The sequence below is a fragment of the Choloepus didactylus genome, chromosome 15, assembly GCF_015220235.1.
Source record: "Choloepus didactylus isolate mChoDid1 chromosome 15, mChoDid1.pri, whole genome shotgun sequence".
Taxonomy (NCBI): domain Eukaryota; kingdom Metazoa; phylum Chordata; class Mammalia; order Pilosa; family Megalonychidae; genus Choloepus; species Choloepus didactylus.
In genome coordinates this window covers 32,960,969-32,981,494 of record NC_051321.1, presented here as the reverse complement: position 1 = coordinate 32,981,494, position 20,526 = coordinate 32,960,969, and the positions used below count along the sequence as shown (strand labels likewise).

The following is a 20,526-nucleotide window of genomic DNA, read 5'->3' as shown; positions in this document are numbered from 1 at the left end:
GCAGAGGGCAAGTCAACAGAGCAGCTAGAGAAGTTCATAATGGGTCGTAATAGGAACCACCTGGGAATGCAGTGACCTCAGTATGGTCAGAGCACATGACACACATGCAGATCAGAGTAAAAGAGAGATGAGCCCTCAAGGAGGGTGACCAAAAGGTTAAAGAATAGAACACAGGTACTTCAAAGTGATAGAAATGCAGAACGCAGGGTGTGACAAAATGATTTTCTTTCTATATGTATGTATAAAGTACATACCTATCGTTAACCACTTCACTAGTGAGGGTGAAAGCTGGTACCTGAATGGGTCATGACAGAGATCCCCTTTGAGAGTGGGATAAAGCTAACATATTAAGCAAGAAAAGAGACTTGATCGTTCAGAGGGCTCAAGGAATGAGTCAATCACCTCTGCTCTGTAAATGAACAGGAAACAAGAGATTTGTTTGTATATGTGTGTGGAGAGAGAGAAGAGAGAAAGAGCAAGAGCATGAATGTGACAAAATGTTAACAACTGCAAATGGAAGTGAAGGACATATGGATGTTGATTGCACTATTCTACAACTTTTCTATAACTTTTAATTTTTTCAAAATAAAAAGACAAAAAACAAGAGAGAGCCTTAAACCTGATACAGGAACTAAGTGAGAAGTTTAAGGAGAAGACATAGGAAGAAGAGTTTGTATAGGAAAATGATAACTTTCAAAACATAGGAATAAGGATGGAATTCTCTGCTAAATAGATTCCCAGGATAACAGTGGCAATGATGAAGACTTATGGCATCAAAAAATGATGGGTGACACCTGAAGAAAATACAGATTTTCTGATTCCTTCTCAGACCTCAAGAAGCAGAATTTCCAGAGACAGGTCCTCAGAATCTACATTTTTAACAAAGGCTCCAGGTGATTCTAACAAGCAGCCAGGGTTGAGAACTGCTATACTAGATACATCAGACACACAAAGCAGCCTAGAACAAAAGGGGAAGAAGTTGAGTTTCATAAAGATAGAACCAGGGCTAACAACCAGCTCATGACTATGCTTCTCACAAAATGAAAGAGACAAAGCAAAAGAGAATAAACTGAGACCCGTGAGATCAGGAGGCTGTACTAAGCTAAACTAATCTGTGGCTGAGCTTTGGCTAACTTACAATTAGGAATATGTGCTGTACAAATTCTTGGGTCTGTGATTTATGTTCTTCCTCGTTTGGGATTTTGCTTCCATTTGCTAAGTTAAGTTCCTTTTGAAAAATCCCAACCCCATATTAGTGAACTAAAGTGAAAAAGAATTTTCCACATCCAGGCCAAAATAGCTGGGGAGATCCACGTTTCCTTGTCAGTCAAGAAGAGTTGATAAGTGCAGAATGTTTAACTAGGGTGAACTTAAATGTTTGGAAACGGACAGAGGTTATGGTAGCATGTTATTGTGAGAATAATTAACAGTGCTGAATCTGTGAGTGTGGTGGAAGGGGAAGTTCAGAGTCATGTATGTCACCAGAAGGAAAGATGGAGGTTAAAATATGGAAATGTATAACACAGTGAATCTTGTGGTGGACAATGTCCATGATTAACTTTACAAATATTAAAAAGTTCTTTCATGAATTAAGGCATATGTATAACACTATTATAAGGAATTAATAACAGAGGAGTATATAGGAAAAAATGTACCTATTGCAAACTTTGGACTATAGTTATCAGTAATATTTTAATACTCTTTCATCAACAGTAACAAATGAACCACACCAACACTATGGGTCAATAATATGGGGGGGGGGGCAGGATAAGGAGTATGGGAGGATTATGGTTTTCTTTTTTATTTTTGTTTCTTTTCTGGAGTAATGAAAATGTTCTAAATTTGATCATGGGGCTGTATGCACAACCATGTGATGATACTGTGAACCAGTGATTGTATACTTCAGATGGTTTCTATGCCGTGTTAATATATCTCAATAAAGTTGTATTTTTAAAAAAAGTCAAGCAGAGTGGAGAATTTCTGGCAGTGCTTCAAGCTGGAGAATGAAGATAGTAGAAGTGGAGCAAAGCAGCAAAGAGGTAAACTCCCTTATTCTGAAGGCATACTATGTACCAGGCACTGTCCCTAAATTACAGTGGATAAAACGGTCAGAGAAGTTAAATAATATGCTCATGAGGAGAGTAAATGACAGAGCTGGGATCTGAATCCTTGTCTGTCCAAGAACAAAGCCCATGCTCTCTCTACTCTATGACCTTAATACCTCTAGAGAGAAGGAAAACCTTGGGAACAAGAAAACTAGGAGAGGTACATAAACTGATCCTTTTCTGCGTGGTGCTGTCCCTTACACAGGTACCCAAAGAGAGGTCACAGTGCTCCCAAATAGTTAGGACTGATAAAGGTACTGGAAGATTGATCACCTATTATATCCATGTTACTAGAGGATGGGTCATACAGAGATTATATAGGCCACACAGTGATCAAGAACCTCAGTGAAGACAGAGAGTAGAGTGAGCCTGACTTCATTCAGACCCCTGGGTTATACAAACACAACAGCTATGTCCAAAAGTCAATAAAATAAACAATGTATATTATTCTCCCAGAAACCTTTCCTCTTGAGTAGGACCCATCTAATGAACTCAACATTGTTTCAGGGCACATGCTAAGCTATACTGATTCTGACTGTGTCCAGTTTCATTTATCCATGCACTCTCTTCAGACTCTTAATAGCTTGAGGCTGTTCCTTATCTACAGCCACACTGATGTTTCACATTTCTCTTTCGGTTAGATATTTCCAGATAGATAATATTTCTCTGATGCACCATGGGTTGAAGATAAGGGGATATTCAGGATCCAGATTTGGTTGCAGCACAGGTCTGGTGAAAAGGGCAGGCAGAAGAAGGGGGGAGATTTTGAAAAGCCTATGTTTGGTTAATAATAGACACAGGAAGGGGTTAAAAAAGTGGGGGGGGGGCAGAATAAGCTAGAGGGGAAAAAAAAAAGGGAAAGAGAAACTGAACATAAACCTTGAATTTGGTGCTCAGAAGGATCTTAGAAGCCATCTCACACAACCTCTGCTTTGTACATGAGGAAACCCCAAACCACTGATATAACTCAACTAGCCCAAAGCAACACAGCTTTATTGGTGCTATAGCCAAAGCTACAATCCAAAGCAACTGTGCCTTCCATGACACCATGCAGAAGATGACAGAGAAAAGAAAAGAGAGAGAAGAAGCATAAACGAAAAGATGGAGAACCCTCTATCTACTCTGTCTATCTTGGTCAATAGTTTGTGATACTGACTTTTGAGTTAGTGATCTAACCCAGGCTGGAACAAAAGGAGGTGTCTTAGACCCTGAGGTCTAAAAGATGATTTCTACAGAAAGGCCCCAGCTGGGCTGTGTCAAAGGTAATCCCTTAGGTCTTGGGGAATGAGATTCAATCTTTGAACACAGTTACTGAGGTGGAAAAAAAGAAAGTAGAGATTAATTATTATCAATAATGTTAAATGTATTATTTATTTTGGCTACACCCCCCAAACCCCTGCAGGTTAAAGAAGGAGTATGAGGTGAAGTTCATGACTTTCAAATTCAGTACCAACATTTCAAAAACAGTCCGTTTAACCTTACTGACTGCAAAATAAACAGACTCTCACCAACTTGTTTGTAACTAACTGAAGTGTTGGACATGAATGCTCAGTTTGGGAACTCAGAAGTTTCTAATATCACTTGATCACTCAAAAAATATTTATTAAGCACCTACTATATGTGAGGCACTGCTCTAGATGCTAGAGATACAGAGATGAATACAAGAGACAAAAATCTCTGCCCACATGGATCTTAGAATTCAGTTTCAACATTTCTTAAACAACTATATTGTCTCTTTCTTCAGAGTAATTAGCCCCAAGGAGCCACTACTGTGCTGAAGCTGTTGCTTAGCTTCTTGAGGAGAAGAGCCCAGATCATGGCTCCCTTTTCTTCTCTCCAAGAGTATAAACATTATTGAATTGGCCCACCCCTTTCAGGGGCCCTTTTTTAAATGCTTGCTTAGAAGCTAAGAATATATCATCATTACTGGTGAATCCTCAAGTGCCTGCTCTTCAAAGGGCCCAGGTGCTTGACATACAAAGATATGTAGACATTGTCGTAAGAAGAGGAACTGTCATAAAGTGATACAGGAACTCAAGGGCAGGAGAACAACAACTAACCTTTCATTATTAGGTTAAACTGTCATAAGAAAGAAGAGGGTACTTCTGTCTAAATTTCTTAACTGACTACTCAGGTGGACCAACAAATGCACAAGGGATTCATCAATCATCAGACGGAAACTGAATCTCTAAAGTGGGGTGGACAAGATAATTCATCAGGCTAAAAGAAAAAGATTTCATCAAAAAGGAAGACAGAAATTGTATTTTATTAATAGAACAGTACAATAATACATGTATATTATTTATATTGAATACATAACTTGAGTAAAGTGACTATTCACATATTTCCTGATGGTATAACATCTTGAGGTCATTGCTCCAGACTGGAAGATCTACCCTTACAAAAACCTATAAAAGAGCAGTTGAATAATTGCAAGAAGGTAGGCCTTAGAGTCAGAAAGGCCTAGATTTAAATCCCAGCTCCTCAGTCATCAGTTCCCTTCTTTTTAAAATGGGAATAATGGTTCAGCTCTTAGGCTTAGTGCCTGGCAGGTGCATATGAGCTCAATGAACAATAGTACCCAGCCCTGGAGGCCTGCCAGGGCCAATGAAATCCATGAGTACACAATTTGTGCCTAACAGTAATGAGAAGATCCTTCATTCTCCTCCTCATAAGCAGAAAGGGGAGATATTTTGTGTACGGTTGTTATCTTCACAGGAGGCAAGGGAGGAAGGAGAGCACATCTCTAAAGTCAAGGAGAGATCAGGTACACATAGGTCCAGGCATGTGTGAGGCATCACTATCACACGCGTTCTGCCTGATACTGCTGCTACTGTTGCTGACCAGAAAGATAGAGGTTGTTGTTTTTAAAATCATTTCACAAAATAAATCCAGAGTTAACTTCTCTACAACTTGGCGCAGCTCATTCTCCACCCACTTGCTCCCCATGATCCCTGAGAAACACACACTACTCCTAGGACTCCTCATCAAGATCCACATGAGGATCTGCCCTGCATACCCATCAACAGTTCAGACACAGTACCTGCTAGAGGCAGAAAGGACTCCCTTGAGTTTCAGGTCCAGAGAAGGGTTCCCGAAATCAACCTCAAAGATTTCCAATGTGCCATTTGTGCTAAAGGAGGCATCGAACTGCTGGGCAGACGTTCCTAGGCACAAGAAAAGTCAAGAGGCAGCATATGAGCAACAATATATGCATGGATTTGGCATATAAATGGGTTAAGGAAGGGAAAGGAGGAGGAACAGGAAAGGACCAGGTAATCCCTTCTCAAATGGTAACTCCAAAGAAAGAAAGGAAGAAAGCCATATTGTAAGGCTGCCCCCAGGTACCAAAAACACCCAATCAATATACACTTGCTTATGCTGCAAGCCAACCCCCCACCTTTCTGTGACCCTAAAGCTTTCTCTGGTGCTCAATAAAGAATTGTAAATACTAAGTTTCTCCTCAGTCTATGCACTTCCAGTGGATCCTAGTCCACAGTTGCCATACCTGTGGCCAGATACACAGGGTACAGGCCAGCTGGGCTCCACACTTGGACAGCTGGCCGCTCAAGTTCCTTCAGCTTCATGGTCTGTCCTGTAGGTGGCAGAAAACTGACATGGCCAAGTGAAAACAGAAACCAGCAAGCTTAATGGCCAGATCCACAGAGCATCTGTGGACTCAGGATCTTGCTTCTCTCTCTCCACCACAGGATGGGGCATTTCAGAGCAAACAAGGTAAGAAATACACGACCATTTGCAGAACTGTAAGGACAGTTCATTTACCTAACTACTGAAAGCCAAAGCTTTAAACTGTCAAGGATATTCAAACATACAGGTTGTCACAGACTAGTTATCTTGTCCATTCTCTTGGCTTTAAATATCATCCATTTGCTGATGACTCTCAAATTTATGTCACCAACAAACATCTTTTCTCTCAGCTCCAATGCTAATCAAATATTTCCACTTGGATATAGCAAAGATGCCTAACAGTCACTCTAAAATGAATTCTCTATTCCACCACCTCCCCCCTCCCCCAAATCTCTTCTGTTATTCCTCCAGTTTTCTTCATCTTGGTAAATCATCCACCCAGTTGGTCAAGCCAAAAACCAGAATATCATCCTTGATTCCTCCCTCTTCCTCATTCCCTTCCAATCCGTCACTAAATCCTCCTGATTTTACCTTCAAAATATGTCTTAATTTGTCTACTTTTTTTCCCCTTCATCTCCATTGCTACCACTCCAATTAAAGATTTCATTATCTCTCACCTGGATTACTGCAAAAGTTTCCAAGCTGATCATGTCCCTGCTACTCATGCTATCCTCCAATTTGTCCCCTACATAGTGGCAGAAGTGAACTTTAAAAATCATAAATAGGATTTTGGCATTCCCATGCTTAAAATCTTTCAACTACTTCTATCACATTCACAATAAAATTCAAACTCCTTACCATGGCCCTGCTCAAAGGTTCCAGCCTACCAATCCAACTTCACCTCTCACTACTTTCTCCTTTATTCATTATGCTTCAGGCATACTAGATTTTATTTCTTGACTTTTTCCCATGTTAGAGCCTTTACAAATGCTCTTTCCTTCACTCTCTGTATGACTAGTTCCTTACCATATCCTTCTGAGCTTAGCTTCTTCCTCAGACAAAAAAAGAGCCTAGAATCCACTGTGACCTAATTCAGCAAACCAGTCAAGTCGGTCTCACCTACAAAAATAGGGGGTTAGAATTATTTAATTTCTAAGGAACTTTCCACCTTGAAGAAAGTTTAAGGCTGCCAATTAAGCCAAGCTTTCCAGGCGGTCTCTAAACACATGCGGATACTTCAGGTAACTTCTAACATGCTGCACACTAGTGCCATCTGCCGGTCACAGCCATTTTTATGTTTCTAGGAAAAGAACTAATAGCACAGGAGCTGCAATTAACACTTTGCATTCAAAGTGCATTATCTCGTTTAATTCTCACAATAGTTCTATGAGGTACTATTATTACCCCCATTTTACAGAGAAGGAAACTGGCTAGGCATAGAAGCTATGCTTGTCTAAACTAAACTAAACTCCATTAAGTGTTTAAATCCTAATAGTTTGGGAATTGGCAAAATGGACTTCAATCCACTTTGTTCAGAGGCATGCGTGCACCAAATGGGCCCCACTGGGGTCAGAAAACCACAAAGGTTGGGCGGCAAAGGGTGAGAGAGGTATAACTATTCAACCAAAACTTAGCAGCCTCTTGCAGTGAAGGAGGACGCCAGCTACCTTGGCAGTTCAGGCCCTGGCGGGGGGCGGGGGGGGGGAGGAGGGGGCGATCAGTACAGCTTCTCTCCCGCCTTCCCCAAAACGCGACGCGCCGGGTCAGGTCAGGTCAGGACCCTGGGCGGCTGGGGAGGCGTTCCGGCAGCGTTGAAGAGAGACCCTCGCCGGACAGGGGAAGCCCAACGCGGCAAGTTGAATGGAGCCTGGTCCCATCCAAGGACAGCTGTACTAATGGACCCTAAGTGGCGTACCGACCCTGAGCCCTGAGGGCGGATGGACTCGCGGGCGGGGCAGGAGCGGGCCCGGGTCTCTGCGGAGCGTGAGCTCCCCCCAGCGCTCTCCAAAAGGTTCCCCAGCACCCTCTCCGACCCGTGGAAGGCCTCTACCCTCCAGGCCTCAAGACTCCCAGAGAGGAGAAGAAAACCAACCTGCGAACAGAAACCCCAAGTCAGAGGTCAGGTGCGGCAAAGCCAGAGCCAGCACTCTCCAAGGGCTTTGGGGCTCAGCTGGGCGCTGTGGACGGCAGCTGCGAAGGGTCAAAACTAATCCCAGCGGCCGTGCACCACCGCCCACACGCACCTGGGAGAAGAGCCGAGCTCAGGACGCCGGCAGGGCCCTAGGTGCTTTCGCTGGTAGGATTATTGCTTTTCATCCAGCCTCCCTCACGTGCCCTGCGATTGCACAGTTGTGGCACGTTGGGTCAGATCCTGCGACCAGTAAGTTATGGTCTATTCAATTTGAACCAGGCTCTGGGGGACAGCTTCCGAAAAGGGAAAACACTAATTCAATTCATTATCTATTTATTGAAGCGGGAGAACACTCAGCCCTAGCCCCAAGAGCTCTCAGTGGAATCCATTTAGTCGAAAAGGTAAAAAGCAATCGAAACCATAAATGGCGGTGAGTGCCGCACTGCAGCCCAGTAATATAACCGGTGTCCAAAAGCTGTTAGTTGAAATGAATTAATTAAGGACTATGTCTGTGCGGAGGGAGAGATTACTGCGGGTCAGTGGATTCCTGGAAGGCATCAGGGACTTGACACTGGTGTTACTCTTTGGGGCTGCAAGAAGACGGATGGTGTTCTAGCGGGGAGGGCACCCTTGCTTATCCCATACCGAGGCTGTGATTGGAGAAACGGGCTGGCTCCAGATTGTGCAATATCACCTCAACTCTGCAGATAACTTCGTTACTGAAAATTACAGGTAAAGGACGCAATAAGGTAAAGATTGTATTTTGATACTGGATTGCATTTTGAATGTGGATCCCCTTGGAGAAAGAACAGAGCTGGAGGCAGAATGACCTAGGTACCAGGTGATGAAAGCCTAGAATAATATAGTGTCAATGATTGTAAAGAGAGCTCGACAGACTCTTGTGACTGATAAAGGTAAAGAGTTCAAGATTATTACAGCCTTGAACCTAAGAGACTAGAAAAACAGTGGTGCTGTTAACAGAGCTAGAGAGTGCAAGGAGGTGGGAAGGTAATCCATATACAATGTTTTTTTATGTTGATCAAGGAAAATTGTGGCGTTTCCAAATAAAAATGTCCTGTAGGCAATTAAACATCTTAGACCTAGTTATCTGATTCAAAACTTCCATTTAATGCCTGAATTCTACCAAATTCCTGCCTGATACACCTCCAAAGATGGGGAGTCAGCAACTCGAGAGTCCCTTCTCATGCGATCTTCATGTTTTGAAGTCAGGACAGGAGAAATTTAGGGTATTATCTGATGAGCCTGGCCCACTCATTCCCCATACTAAGCACTCAACAAGTATTTCTTGAACTTCTTAGCACCACAACAGTGGATGAAACCTAAGGAAAAGTCAAGGGTGTTGAAAACTGAACCTTAGGCAACATCTAAAATTAGGAAATGAAGTAGAAGAGCCACTGATGGAGCGTAACGAAGAGAATTTTGAACCAAAGGTATAAGGTCACAGTTCCAAGCAGGACATGGTTTAAAAATTTTAAAGTGCATTCTTCTCTCAACTCAAACATCTCTTAGGAATTCTTTCACCTTATTTTATAACTGCTGATCTCCTAACTACTTGAAGCTAATTATCTTGCCTCGTTCAACTTTATATCCCTAGGATCTATCAATGTCTGATATATATTAGACACACGCATGTTTGTTAAATAAATGATTATCAAACACTATAGAGCATGAAGACATAAAAGCCAGCAAGTGACCTTCAGAGAGGCATTTTAGAAACACCCATTCCCAGATCTCATAAAGGTCTGCCTGAACAACCCCCAAAGGATCCAATATCTAAATTGAATGAACTGTCTTCTATAAGTCATGTTGAATACATACTTAGTGCATTTTTTTTTTATGGGGCAGATTTTCAGGCAGTATGATTGTATCTTAAGAAAATGTCCCCAAAGAGGTGAAAAGAACATGGGCTGGTTCAATTAAAAACAGATGCAATGAGGTAGACTCTCAAAAACAAAAATTTCCTTTCTAAGGCTATTATAGGAGCATGGATAAATCATTAAGGTAATGAAAGCTATGCATTGGTTCAGTAATAACTCGTGCAACTATCCTCTAATTTATAAATACTGGTAAGGTCAACTTATTCAGAAGCTATGATTCAGAAGTTGCTTTGGAATAAAGAAAGCGTATTCTTGTAAGGAAAATAAAGTTGGAGGCAGTTACAGCCCCAGGCCAGTAAAAAAATACTTCTTTATCTTATAATGTGCTTAAATATGTTAAAGTACAATTTAAAAAAAAAAAACAAAACATGAAAAACTGTCAAAAACTTTTTTTTTAAATGGGAAATAAATCTTGTTCCAACTTGGGAACTCAGGGGCATGTCTTCCTTCTCCCTTGACCCTGTAAATGGGAAAAGAAGCTACCCTTCCCACCTGCTGCACAACTGGAACCCTTAACTACCTTCACAGCCCCAGCAAAAAATTAAAATGATCTTTGGCTTATGCCTGCCCATACCCCCACCCCCACCCCTTTCCTGTCCATCTTTCCAATCTCAGAGCAGCAAAGGGGGAGTGGCCAGACAGTAGGCAGGAAAAAAGGAAAAGGATGAGGTCTCTCATTACTGGCTATTCCTGGGGAAAAGAGGCACAGATACCACAGCACTAAGTTTTATTGGGATTCATTAAGGTTAAATCTCTAGGAATAAAAGAGTCCTAGTTGGGGGCACAAAAACCCAGGAAGCCTCCTCAGATCTCATAGTGAATCACCGGCTCAGGCTCTTTGGTGGGATCACCGCCTCGTTCCAGGTACAGATTATTATAAGGATACTGCTTTGGCCCCTAAGGAAAAAAACACAAGTTAGCAAGAACACATACATCCAGCCAATACCAGGCTATACCCCACTCTGAGTTAACAATTACACATGGTAAATGGCTACATGGCAGCCTCTGGTCAGACCCAGCTGGGCTAGAATGGCAAGAGCAGCATTCCTCTTTCCTGCTCAGCCCAAGGCAGAGAGAAAGCCTAGATTGTAAAAGAAGTGGTGTCTACACTGTTTGTGTGTGTGTGAGAGACAGAGTCAAAGCTTTCTAAATGAGACGATGCATCCATCCATCCCACTCTCTCTCGGGGTCGAGACAGACTCAATCTCCTTTAAGTCACTCAGCCTCTAATGGTTCTACCACTAAAGTGGCCCAGCAAATGAGGCGTGCAGGAGCAGTGGTGGGGGAAAGCACAGAGGAGATACGGCTGGGATGTGCTTTAGGAGCTGCTGGCTTTACCAACAAACAGCTGTCAGAGAACACAGCTCAAGGGGAGGAGAAAAAGGTGATGTGCTTAGAGAACTGAAAAATGGAAGAGCCACACTGTGTTTCTTGCTCTCCTGAAGTGAAGTTAGTGCTCACACCAGCCCTACGTGTACTCTCCAGCCAGGAGCCCCTGGGGCTTGGTAGGAAGGCTCATGTCAGTGCACACAGACATACCAGCTACCATCAGGACACTGATTATTTCTGCAGAGGTAGCTCTGGACAGCCAACTGCAAACTCAGCAGCCTCCTCAGTTCCTTTCCCTTCAATCCATCTTGAAGACTACTCCCAGATTAATCTTCCTAAAAACCCAGCCTTCATTATGACATGTTTCTGTTCAAAAATCCACAATGGCTCCCTGCTGTCTACAGACAGACCAAGTCATCACTGTATCCCCAAACCCTAGCACTGTGTGCACCTGGTACATAGTAGAGGGTCCATAAATATTTGTTGAATGAAGTGAGTTACTATACCATCAAGTCCAAGTAACTCAGCCATGCAATAAAGGCTGCCCAGCCTTCCAATCTAACTGATCAACTCATCTCACAATATTTTTAACATAGTGATTTTCAAACCCAGATGCACATCAGAATTATCTGGGAGCTTGTTAAAAATATCAACTCTAGAACTTCACCACAGAGCTACTGAAATAGGATCTCCAGGGAGTGAAAACAAGGCATCTGAATTTGTAGCAGTTTCCCAGATAACCAATGCAGTTGGTTATCTAGGAACTATTTTATACACATATTCCAATCCAGCTAATTCACCTTTTTCCTTCTTCCAGTCTGTTCTCTCTTGCCCCAAATTTCTCTCCAACGTCTTCCCACCACCCAACTCCAGTTTTTAGCATTCATTTACAACCCTTTTCCTTAACAGCACCTCATAGCCCTTAGCACATATGTTCGCACATGTATACACACAAACTGTGACAAACTCGCATATACCTGTTTAAATATTGATCATCATGTCATTTATCTAAATTTTCTTAACCAAATTAAATTCCATAAAGCTAGAGAATATATTTTCTATGTCCTTTACTGCTTCCAAAATATAATTGTCTATGCTTGTGTAGATACTTAATTGTTTCTGGTTCCCTATAAGAAGTAAGTGCCCTTCACACCTTGGGCAAGAAGATTTTAGTTCTAGATTCTGTGACTCTACCTTGAATGATCACTTGCTGTTAGTGGCAGCTCTGCAGACTAGCTGCTTCCATGTTCTCATTCCTCACCCAGTTCTAAACTTTCTTTTCACCCAAACTGATCCATGATGTAGGAGTGGAATAATGCTGTGGTACTTGTGCCAGGCCAATGCATAAGGCACTTCCATCTTCCTCTCCCTAGATCCAAGAAGCCAAGCTTGGTATTGGCTGAATCTCTACTCTGGACACTTTATTCCCTCAGGAAAGGGAGGTAATGGAGCACCTCCCAGATACTCACCACTGGTTGGTAGGTGGGGTACATTTCTCCCACCCAGAACATGAAAACCATGAAGGCAATGAAGCCGAAGAGCTGCTTACACATGACATTCCAAGAAACAGGTGTGGGGGATGTGTCCACACGGTTCCGGATATACATGTCTAGGTCCCAGTGTAGCTAAAGCAGAAAGACAGATAACTGTCACATACTGCTCTGTCTGTACAAGGTGACAGTCCAGAGTGATCAGAGCCTGACACAAGGCTTCTACTGCCCCCAGCAATATTCTTAGAGCCAGGTCTGAGATACCACAACACACAGGACTAGGTACTGGCCTGATGGAAGTTCAAAACTTTCACAACACAAAGTTTTGATTATTCCCAGAAGTCTCACTCCACACATAGATCCTCGGGCCTCAGACCAATGGATCTTCTTTCCTTGGGCAGAAAAGCTTAGTGTTGCTTAAACAGGGAAGTGTCATTTAAGCTAAAGACTCAACCCTCTGGAAGACATTATGGAGAAAGAAGGTCAAAGAGAATGTGGTTCTCTCACCGGTTCACCCCAGTTCAACCTCAGGTCTCGGTGGTCCCAGTCATACCATGGATCCCTCTCCTGCTGTGAGCGGTCAGGGAGCTTCGGGTAGTCGCCATACCTGAGAGACAGCAAGAACTTCTGGAAGAGTCCCTAAACAGACTCAGACAATTCAGAGTCTCTTCACCTCAGAGATGAGAAACCAAGGGTCAAAGATAACTGCCTCACCTAAGGACAAAGGAATTGGCTCTCAACTCCAGATCTCAAGTTCTAGTCACTAAACACAGAAATAACCATCCAAATCCAAATTGTGATTACAAGTTCCTGCCAAACTCTAAAACATTATAACATATATAAGCTTTCCTTACCTTCTTTCAACAAAAAGGAAAAAAAAAACACACAATGCTATAATGTTAGAACTGAAGGGGAACTTAGTAATCAATTACTTTGATTCCCTCATTAGATAGAAAATTTAGGGTCTGAACTCAAGTTCACCCAGCTAATTGGAATAAATACAAAAACAGATTAGAAAAGTGTTCTTTTCATTGCGACTGTATTCCTCAACCACAGAGTTTGCATACATCTCCAGTGTCTCAAAAACCTCACTCGTTTTCTTGCTCATCTAGGTTTCTCCCCAACAGATCCAGGTTCACTTTATACAGACTGCTACCAAGGTTGCTCTTATCCACAAGACAATATAAAACATAGAAAACAATGACAACTAGATGTGCCACAGAAAATTATTAGAAAACAACAAGAATAGGAGCTGCTGAAACTAAGACTGAAAGAGTGACGCTAGGTCAGGAAATGGGGGCAATGTTAATCACTTCAGATAATTAACCATGGGGTAGTTATATGGATATTGGTGGGGGGGGAGGTGTGCACATCATCAACTGGATTAAAGAGGATGGCTGTTTATTCTGCCTAACGGTTGCTAATTTCTACAGGCCTTAAAAAAATGTGCACAACAGCAAAAATATTTTTTGTAAGAGGTATATGGAGTACTCCATCTTCAAATATGGTTCTCATGACCGGGTTCCAATTCCAGCCTGATCACGTGTCCAATTCCAGCCTGATCACCTGAGCCCAGCAGATGCTCAATCTAAATGAAACCCAGCGATCTGGATGGAGCCAAGGAAGGTTCCCGCTATTTGGGGGTCCTCAAGGGAGCCATCAAAACCTCGGTTTCCTCAATTGAGGAAACAGCCTGAGCCAAGGAGAAAATTGAAGTCCTCTCGACTGCAGCTGCTCACCCACTCCCTCCCACCTCCCACCACTGAGAAAAGCATCCACTTCGTTGACTCTGCGGGGTCAAGAGAGGGTTTTGGGGAAAGGGTCAGAATCGAGCCATCCAATCCAGTCAGCCTCCTCCAATCACTACACGGCTGCAAGCAGACCTTCTCTATCTCACCCCATGCCATCATCCGGGTACGGCTCGTAGTCCTCCACTCGCATATTATACTTCTTGGCGGCGGCGGCCCGTTCTTCTGGGGTCTTGGGATAGGGCCCCGGGAGCATGTCCTTAGTAATGTGGGAAGCTGCAGCGCAGAACAGGGCAGGTCAGAAGCGACCCCGTTCCCCTGCCGCCCCCAAAGCTTCAAGCTGCAGGGACTGCGGTGCCCAAGATTTAACGGAACCAGAGAGAGCCTCCACCCTCTTTTTGGATATACCAACTCCACCTCGGTACCCAGCCGGAACACGGCCGCCGCGGTATCCCACGATACCCTCCTCCCGGCAGACAAACCGAGGTATCCCCTTCCCATTCTGAAGCCTCGCCCGTTCTTGCCGACCTGTCCGTGCACCCAACGGCACCACTCCCTGGGCTGCCCTTTGCAGCCATCGGATTCCCAGGACACCCGTCCTGGCCGCCGCCATCTTCACCTTCTTCACGTTTCACCCCGCACATGCGCAAAGGCCTTGTCACGCCGGCTGAGCCGGTCCAAACGCGACACTGGAAGCCGGTAGTGAAGAAAAGTTTTATCTTAGAAAGGTTCAACAAGGGCGGGGTTTGAACGGGGCTGGAAAGCCCATGGGGAGATGAGGGATGGGAAGAGGCGAGGAATAGCGGGAAGGAGAGAAAAACAGGCAGGTCGCTGCTTTGATATTTCAGATTAAGTCCCTTTCCTCCCTCAGCTGATTTAAACCAACCCAGGGATAATGGGGACCCAAAACCTGAACATCTCAGGTGGCCAGTCCCAGGAGCTGTACGAGTAAAATGAATCGTATTAGTCTCTTCTTTGGCTGCTTGCCTTTTTCTTCTGTTTCACTGGCACTTCTTCCTTCCATCCCATATTGTGATCATTATTCAAATTTTGCCCTTGGTCTAGTTCTGTTCTCCAAATTGATCTTTACGTAGATGGCGTGACGCAACACAGAAATCAGCCCAGAATTGGCTTTCAGTTCCAGTTCGTGCTTACATCTGAATGTCTCAAGCACCTCAACCCAACAAATGTAAAACATATCACTAGAGACCTCTAGAAGCTGCCTAAAGCCTCAGGTTTGCTAGGACGTGGAAAAATAGATTTCAAACCAGACAATTAACAGACTGTGGTGTAACAAAAGAATGGAGAAGATGATTATGCCGGGCTATCAACATGTTTTCACCTTATTTATACAAGTGGGGTTTGCATAATTTACATAGTATAAATTGCACATATTTCCAGAAACTTTTAGGCTGATCACTGTGTTTGGGGGCAGAATCCATTACTATAGACATTCTCAAATGGACACCACAATAAAAACTGATGTATACTATTTAGTATACTATTTATTATATAAATTGGGGGAGGATTACATCACAGCACCTACATTCAACCAATCACAAGTCCTGATCTATTCTGGGTCAAGAAACATAGTGGGTCTTATTTATTTTTATTAAGATAAAATTTACATAACATAAATTCCCCTCCTTTAAGCGTGCAGTTTAGTGATTTTTAGTATATTCACAAAGTTGTCTAACCATCACCTCTGTCTAATTATAGAACATTTTCATCACGGTAAAAATGAAATCCCACACCCACTCTTTATTCATCCCTACCCAAAGTCCCTAGTAACCACAATGTACTTTCTGTCTCTATGAATTTGCACATTCTGGACATTTCATGCAAATAGAATCATGTAATATGTGGCCTTTTGTGTCTCACTTCTTTCACTTAGCATAATGCTTTCAGGTTTAGAGCATATATCAGAAATTCCTTCCTTTTTATGGCTGAATGCTATTCCATTATATGGATATACCAAATTTTATTTATCCATTCTTCAGTTCTTGGGCATTTGGGTTGTTTTCACTTTTTGGCTATTATAAATAATGCTGCTATGAACATTCTTATACAAATTTTTGTTTGGACATATGTTTTCAGTTATCTGGGGCATATATCTAGGAGTAGAATTGCTGGGTCATATGGTAACTCTCTGTTGAACTTTTCAAAGAACTGCTAAACTGTTTTTCAGAGTGGCTGTACCATTTTACATTCCCACCAGCAATGTATGAGGATTCCAACATTTCCACATCCTCTCCAACATTTCTTATTGTCTTTTTTATTATGGCCATCCTAGTGGATATCAAGTGGAATGTCATTCTGATTTTGATTTCCATTACCCTGATAGCTAGTGATGTTGAGCATCTTTCATGTGCTTTTTGGCCATTTTATATCTTCTTTAGAGTAATGTCTAGTCAAATCCTTTGTCCATTTTTTATACTTTTTATTTTGAAATTATTTTAAACTAACAGAACACTTACAAAATAATACAAACCCCATACAGAGGACTCCAACATTCCCCTATCCCCCAGATGCCCAATTCCACCAATATTAACATTTTGCCACATTTGCTGTATCATTCTATCTATCCATCTATCTGTCTATCTGTCTGTCTATCTGTTTATCAATCTATTTTCTGAACACTTGATTGTAGGCTGTTGTGCTGGTTTGTATATATTATGTTCCCCCCAAAAAGCCATATTCTTTGATGCAATCTTGTGGGGACAGATTGATTAATCTTTTTGATTAGGGTGTGACCTCTTGATTGGACGTTTCCATGGAGATGTGACCCACCCAACTGGGGGTAATACTTTGGTTAGATTATTTCCACAGAGATATGGACCCTGCCTATTAAGGGTGGGTCTTGATTTAATCACCAGAGTCCTATAAAACAGAAGGACCTCAGTGCTGCAGCTTAGAGAGACATTTTGAAGATGGCCGTTGAAAGCTGATGCTGACATTTTGGAGAATGCCATTTTGAAATGCAACCTGGGAGCAAGCAGACGTCAGCCATGTGCCTTCCAAGCTAACATAGGTTTTTCCAGATGCCAATGGCCTTTCTCCAGTGAAGGTATACTCATGTTTATGCCTTTGTTTGGACACTTTTATGGCTGTAGAACCATAAATTTGTAACTTAATAAATCCCCTTTATAAAAGCCAATCCATTTCTGGTATTTTGCATAACAGCAGCATTAGCAAACCAGAGCAGTTGTATCCATCATGCTCCTTAAACACTTAATACCACTGTCAAAGACAAACTGAGGTGTTTAAAAATTTTTGTTAAAGCTTATTGGGCAACAGATGAGTCATAAATTGGGTAACGCCAAATCGAAAGTGATAAGGAGCTCTGCTGAGGGGGTGGAAAGCAGAAGCTTATATAGGGCTAATATGGAAGCAAGGAAATGTTCTGATTGGCTGACATTAAGTTTCCATTTTACATAGGGAGGGGTTCTTACCAAGTGGGGAGCAGATCTATATTGATTAGTATGGTATATCCATTCTGATAAGTTCTCTCTCTCCTGGACTGAAACTGGTTTATCACAAGGTGTTGCTTATCTGCAATTCTGGAGAATGTGTTCCATTTTTCCATTTCTCAGTAAATTTCTGAAGATCAATTGGTTTTGTCTTCTGGAAAATTTTTTCTCAGTAATGGGTCCTCCTGGCAACGCCCAATGCAGGCAGCCATTTTATTTTACTTAACATTGCCATTTACATTTCCTAAGAATAAGGATATTCACTTTTGCAACCACCTTAGCACAGTTATTAAGTTCAAGAGATTTAACACTGATATAAAGCTTACCGTCTATATTCCAATTTTTTCATATGTTCCAATGTTTTTTTGAGGCTTTTCTGTTCCTTTATTAGATCCTGTCCAGGATCACATATTACATTCAATTGTCATTGTCTCTTTAGTTACTCTTTTTTTTTTTTTAAGTTGTGGGAATACACATGCAATATAAACTTTCCCATATCAACCACTCCCAAGCATACCATTCAGTGGGATTAATCACATTCACAGTGTTGCAGTGCCCTCACCAACTTCTGTTAGTAAAACTTTCCCATCTCCCCAAACAGAAACCTATATTCATTATGTATTAACTTCCCATTCCCCCTAACCCCTGCCCCTGGCAAATTGTTTTCTACTTTCTGTCTGCATGAGCTTGCATAGTCTCTGATATTTTCTTTATATATTCTTCATAGTTACCATGTGGCTTAAATTTTAACATCCTAAATCTATAATAATCTTGTTTGCTTTGAAACCAACTTAACTTCAATAGTATACACAAACTATGTTCCTATATCCCTCTGTCCCCCCGCCTTTATTAGTTCTTGTCACAAATGACATGTTTATACATTATGAGTTCAAAACCACTAATTTGTCATTACTTTTTATGCATTTGCCTTTTAGATCCTATAGGAAGCAAAAAGCAGAGTTACAAATCAAAAATACAATAGTACTAGCTTTTATATTTACCCATGTCTTTACCCTTACTGGAGATCTTTATATCTTCATGTGGCTTTGATATATTCTCTATTACACTTTCCTTTCAACCTACAGAACTCTCTTTAGCATCTTTTATAGGGCCTCTCTAGTGGTGGTGAACTCCTTCAGCTTCTGTTTATGTGGGAAGGTTTTAATCCCTCCCTCAGTTTTGTAAGACAGTTTTGCTGGATATAGAATTATTGCTTGGCTATTTTTTGCTTTCAGCACATTAAATATGAAGACATATTACCTCCAGGGTTTTTGATGAGAATCAGCTTTTAATCTTATTGACACTCTCTTGAATGAGATACATTCCTTCTCTCTTGTGGCTTTCAGAATTCTCAGTTTAGCATTTGACAGAGTGATTATAAAATGCCATGGTGTGGGTGAGACCTTCCAGGAGGCAGGCATGCTGCTGCTGCAGCCCATAGCGTTCCCCCACCCTGCTCCCCCAGTCCTGGCTGGAGCCAAGCCACGTGCCTGAGCTGCCTCCAGGTCTGGCCATCTGGTGCACCCACATCCGCAGTGACCCTCACCACTTCCTTCACCTGTGCATGCACCTGGACTGCATACCCAACATCTGGGCCCTGCATGACTGGAGCGCCTGACTCATGCCCTTTGTGTGACCCAATGGCCGCTTCTTTGACACAGCCTTCTTCCTGTGCTGCCTGCTGGAGGCACTGTCCATCTGCCCGGACTTGACCGAGGTGGTGGACTGCCAGTGGTCATCTCCATCAGAGGCAACTGAAAATTTCATATCAAAAGAAATTTGGTTGGCAACCCCCACAGTTCTATAAAATAAGAAAGCTCGAAAACTTTGCCTCTCTTTCTGACTTGCACAAATTTTGGTTGGATCATGCAATGGAAGGGAGGGAAAGATGGCTGCCGATCACATGAACTGCTGTTGGGCCGCTTCAGCTATTAGAGCTCCAGGTGATGAGCTCTACTTGGAAGATTTAGATTATTTAGAAAAACATTTATCCACTGAAAAAAAGATTGAAGAAATCATAAAAGAAGGCAAGAAATTTCACCAACTAGTGAGGCATGATTGCCATCTTTATAGTCTTTATGTCACTGTTCAGAGTATAAACAGGTTTATCCTAAGTCGTATGTCATAGGTATGAACCATATGTAGAGGGCTGCTTGTTTGCAAGCTGGTGTATTTGAAGTAGTTCTGATGACTATGGAGGGTTGACCAGACTTGTTTGAAACTGAAGGAACTTCATGCCTGTAAAAGTTAAAGCACAGTCTTTCTTATTTCAAGTGAATTATTGCACTTTCTTGCTTATTTTATTCTTTAAATCTTACAGTGTGCCACCAATATAAGGTACTAATGCTCTTATTACCAACATGAGAAAAAATTCAAAGTGGTTCCTACTTCTGTATTGTTTTATTATCTCAAAAGTTCAAATAAGATGTCCTAATGTCTTTGTTTTTCTAATTATCCGGTGTATTAGCACTTTCCCTGATGTGCTTAGCAGGTTGATCCACGAATTCTGCAGACTTTCTGCTGGAATTAATTTAAGGGTGCTATGATTAGGTGGTAAAATAGACTTGAGACAACTTTCAAGCAATAATGTCATTCTCTTATTATGTATTTAGCTTTGATGGTTAAAATATAATTCTGTTTAAAAACAAATGACATTATCTGTTCCCCAGATTGAAGTCTATTTTAGTCAATATTTTAAAGAGATATGAAGCTACTTATAAATATAACAAAAACCATAATTATTTTTACTCTGAAGTGCAAATTAATA

At 41.9% G+C, this 20,526-nt stretch overlaps 2 protein-coding genes and 1 pseudogene across 2 annotated transcripts in view; 1 reads left to right on the top strand and 2 right to left on the bottom strand.

Annotated features, from left to right (window-relative positions):
* SEC31B (SEC31 homolog B, COPII coat complex component) overlaps nt 1–10,033 on the bottom strand; it is a 64,455-nt gene extending 54,422 nt beyond the window's left edge. The window contains 2 exon segments of the mRNA XM_037804356.1: nt 5,149–5,272; nt 5,614–10,033. Coding sequence (XP_037660284.1) covers nt 5,149–5,272; nt 5,614–5,692 — 203 coding nt within the window. The 5' untranslated portion in view covers nt 5,693–10,033.
* A 399-nt stretch (nt 10,034–10,432) lies between these two features.
* Nucleotides 10,433–15,236, bottom strand: NDUFB8 (NADH:ubiquinone oxidoreductase subunit B8). Its single transcript, XM_037804400.1, has 5 exons — nt 14,818–15,236; nt 14,439–14,565; nt 13,049–13,148; nt 12,521–12,676; nt 10,433–10,619 (listed from the first exon to the last, which is right to left on the bottom strand). Exons 1-5 carry the CDS (start codon nt 14,900–14,902, stop codon nt 10,527–10,529), a joined length of 561 nt encoding a protein of 186 aa, XP_037660328.1. The 5' UTR covers nt 14,903–15,236; the 3' UTR covers nt 10,433–10,526.
* A 147-nt stretch (nt 15,237–15,383) lies between these two features.
* LOC119509862 lies at nt 15,384–19,904 on the top strand (annotated as a pseudogene).
* The last annotated feature ends 622 nt before the right edge of the window (nt 19,905–20,526 follow it).

Bases quoted from the DNA above. Each gene is read 5' to 3' on its own strand.
- NDUFB8 (XM_037804400.1), bottom strand. From the start codon at position 14,902: ATGGCGGCGGCCAGGACGGGTGTCCTGGGAATCCGATGGCTGCAAAGG. The intron at 13,149-14,438 runs GTGAGATAGAGA...GCTGTCTCTCAG, and splicing joins TACCCGGATGATGGCATGGG to GTATGGCGACTACCCGAAGC. The intron at 10,620-12,520 runs GTGAGTATCTGG...TTTTTTCCTTAG, and splicing joins ACCCCACCTACCAACCAGTG to GGGCCAAAGCAGTATCCTTA.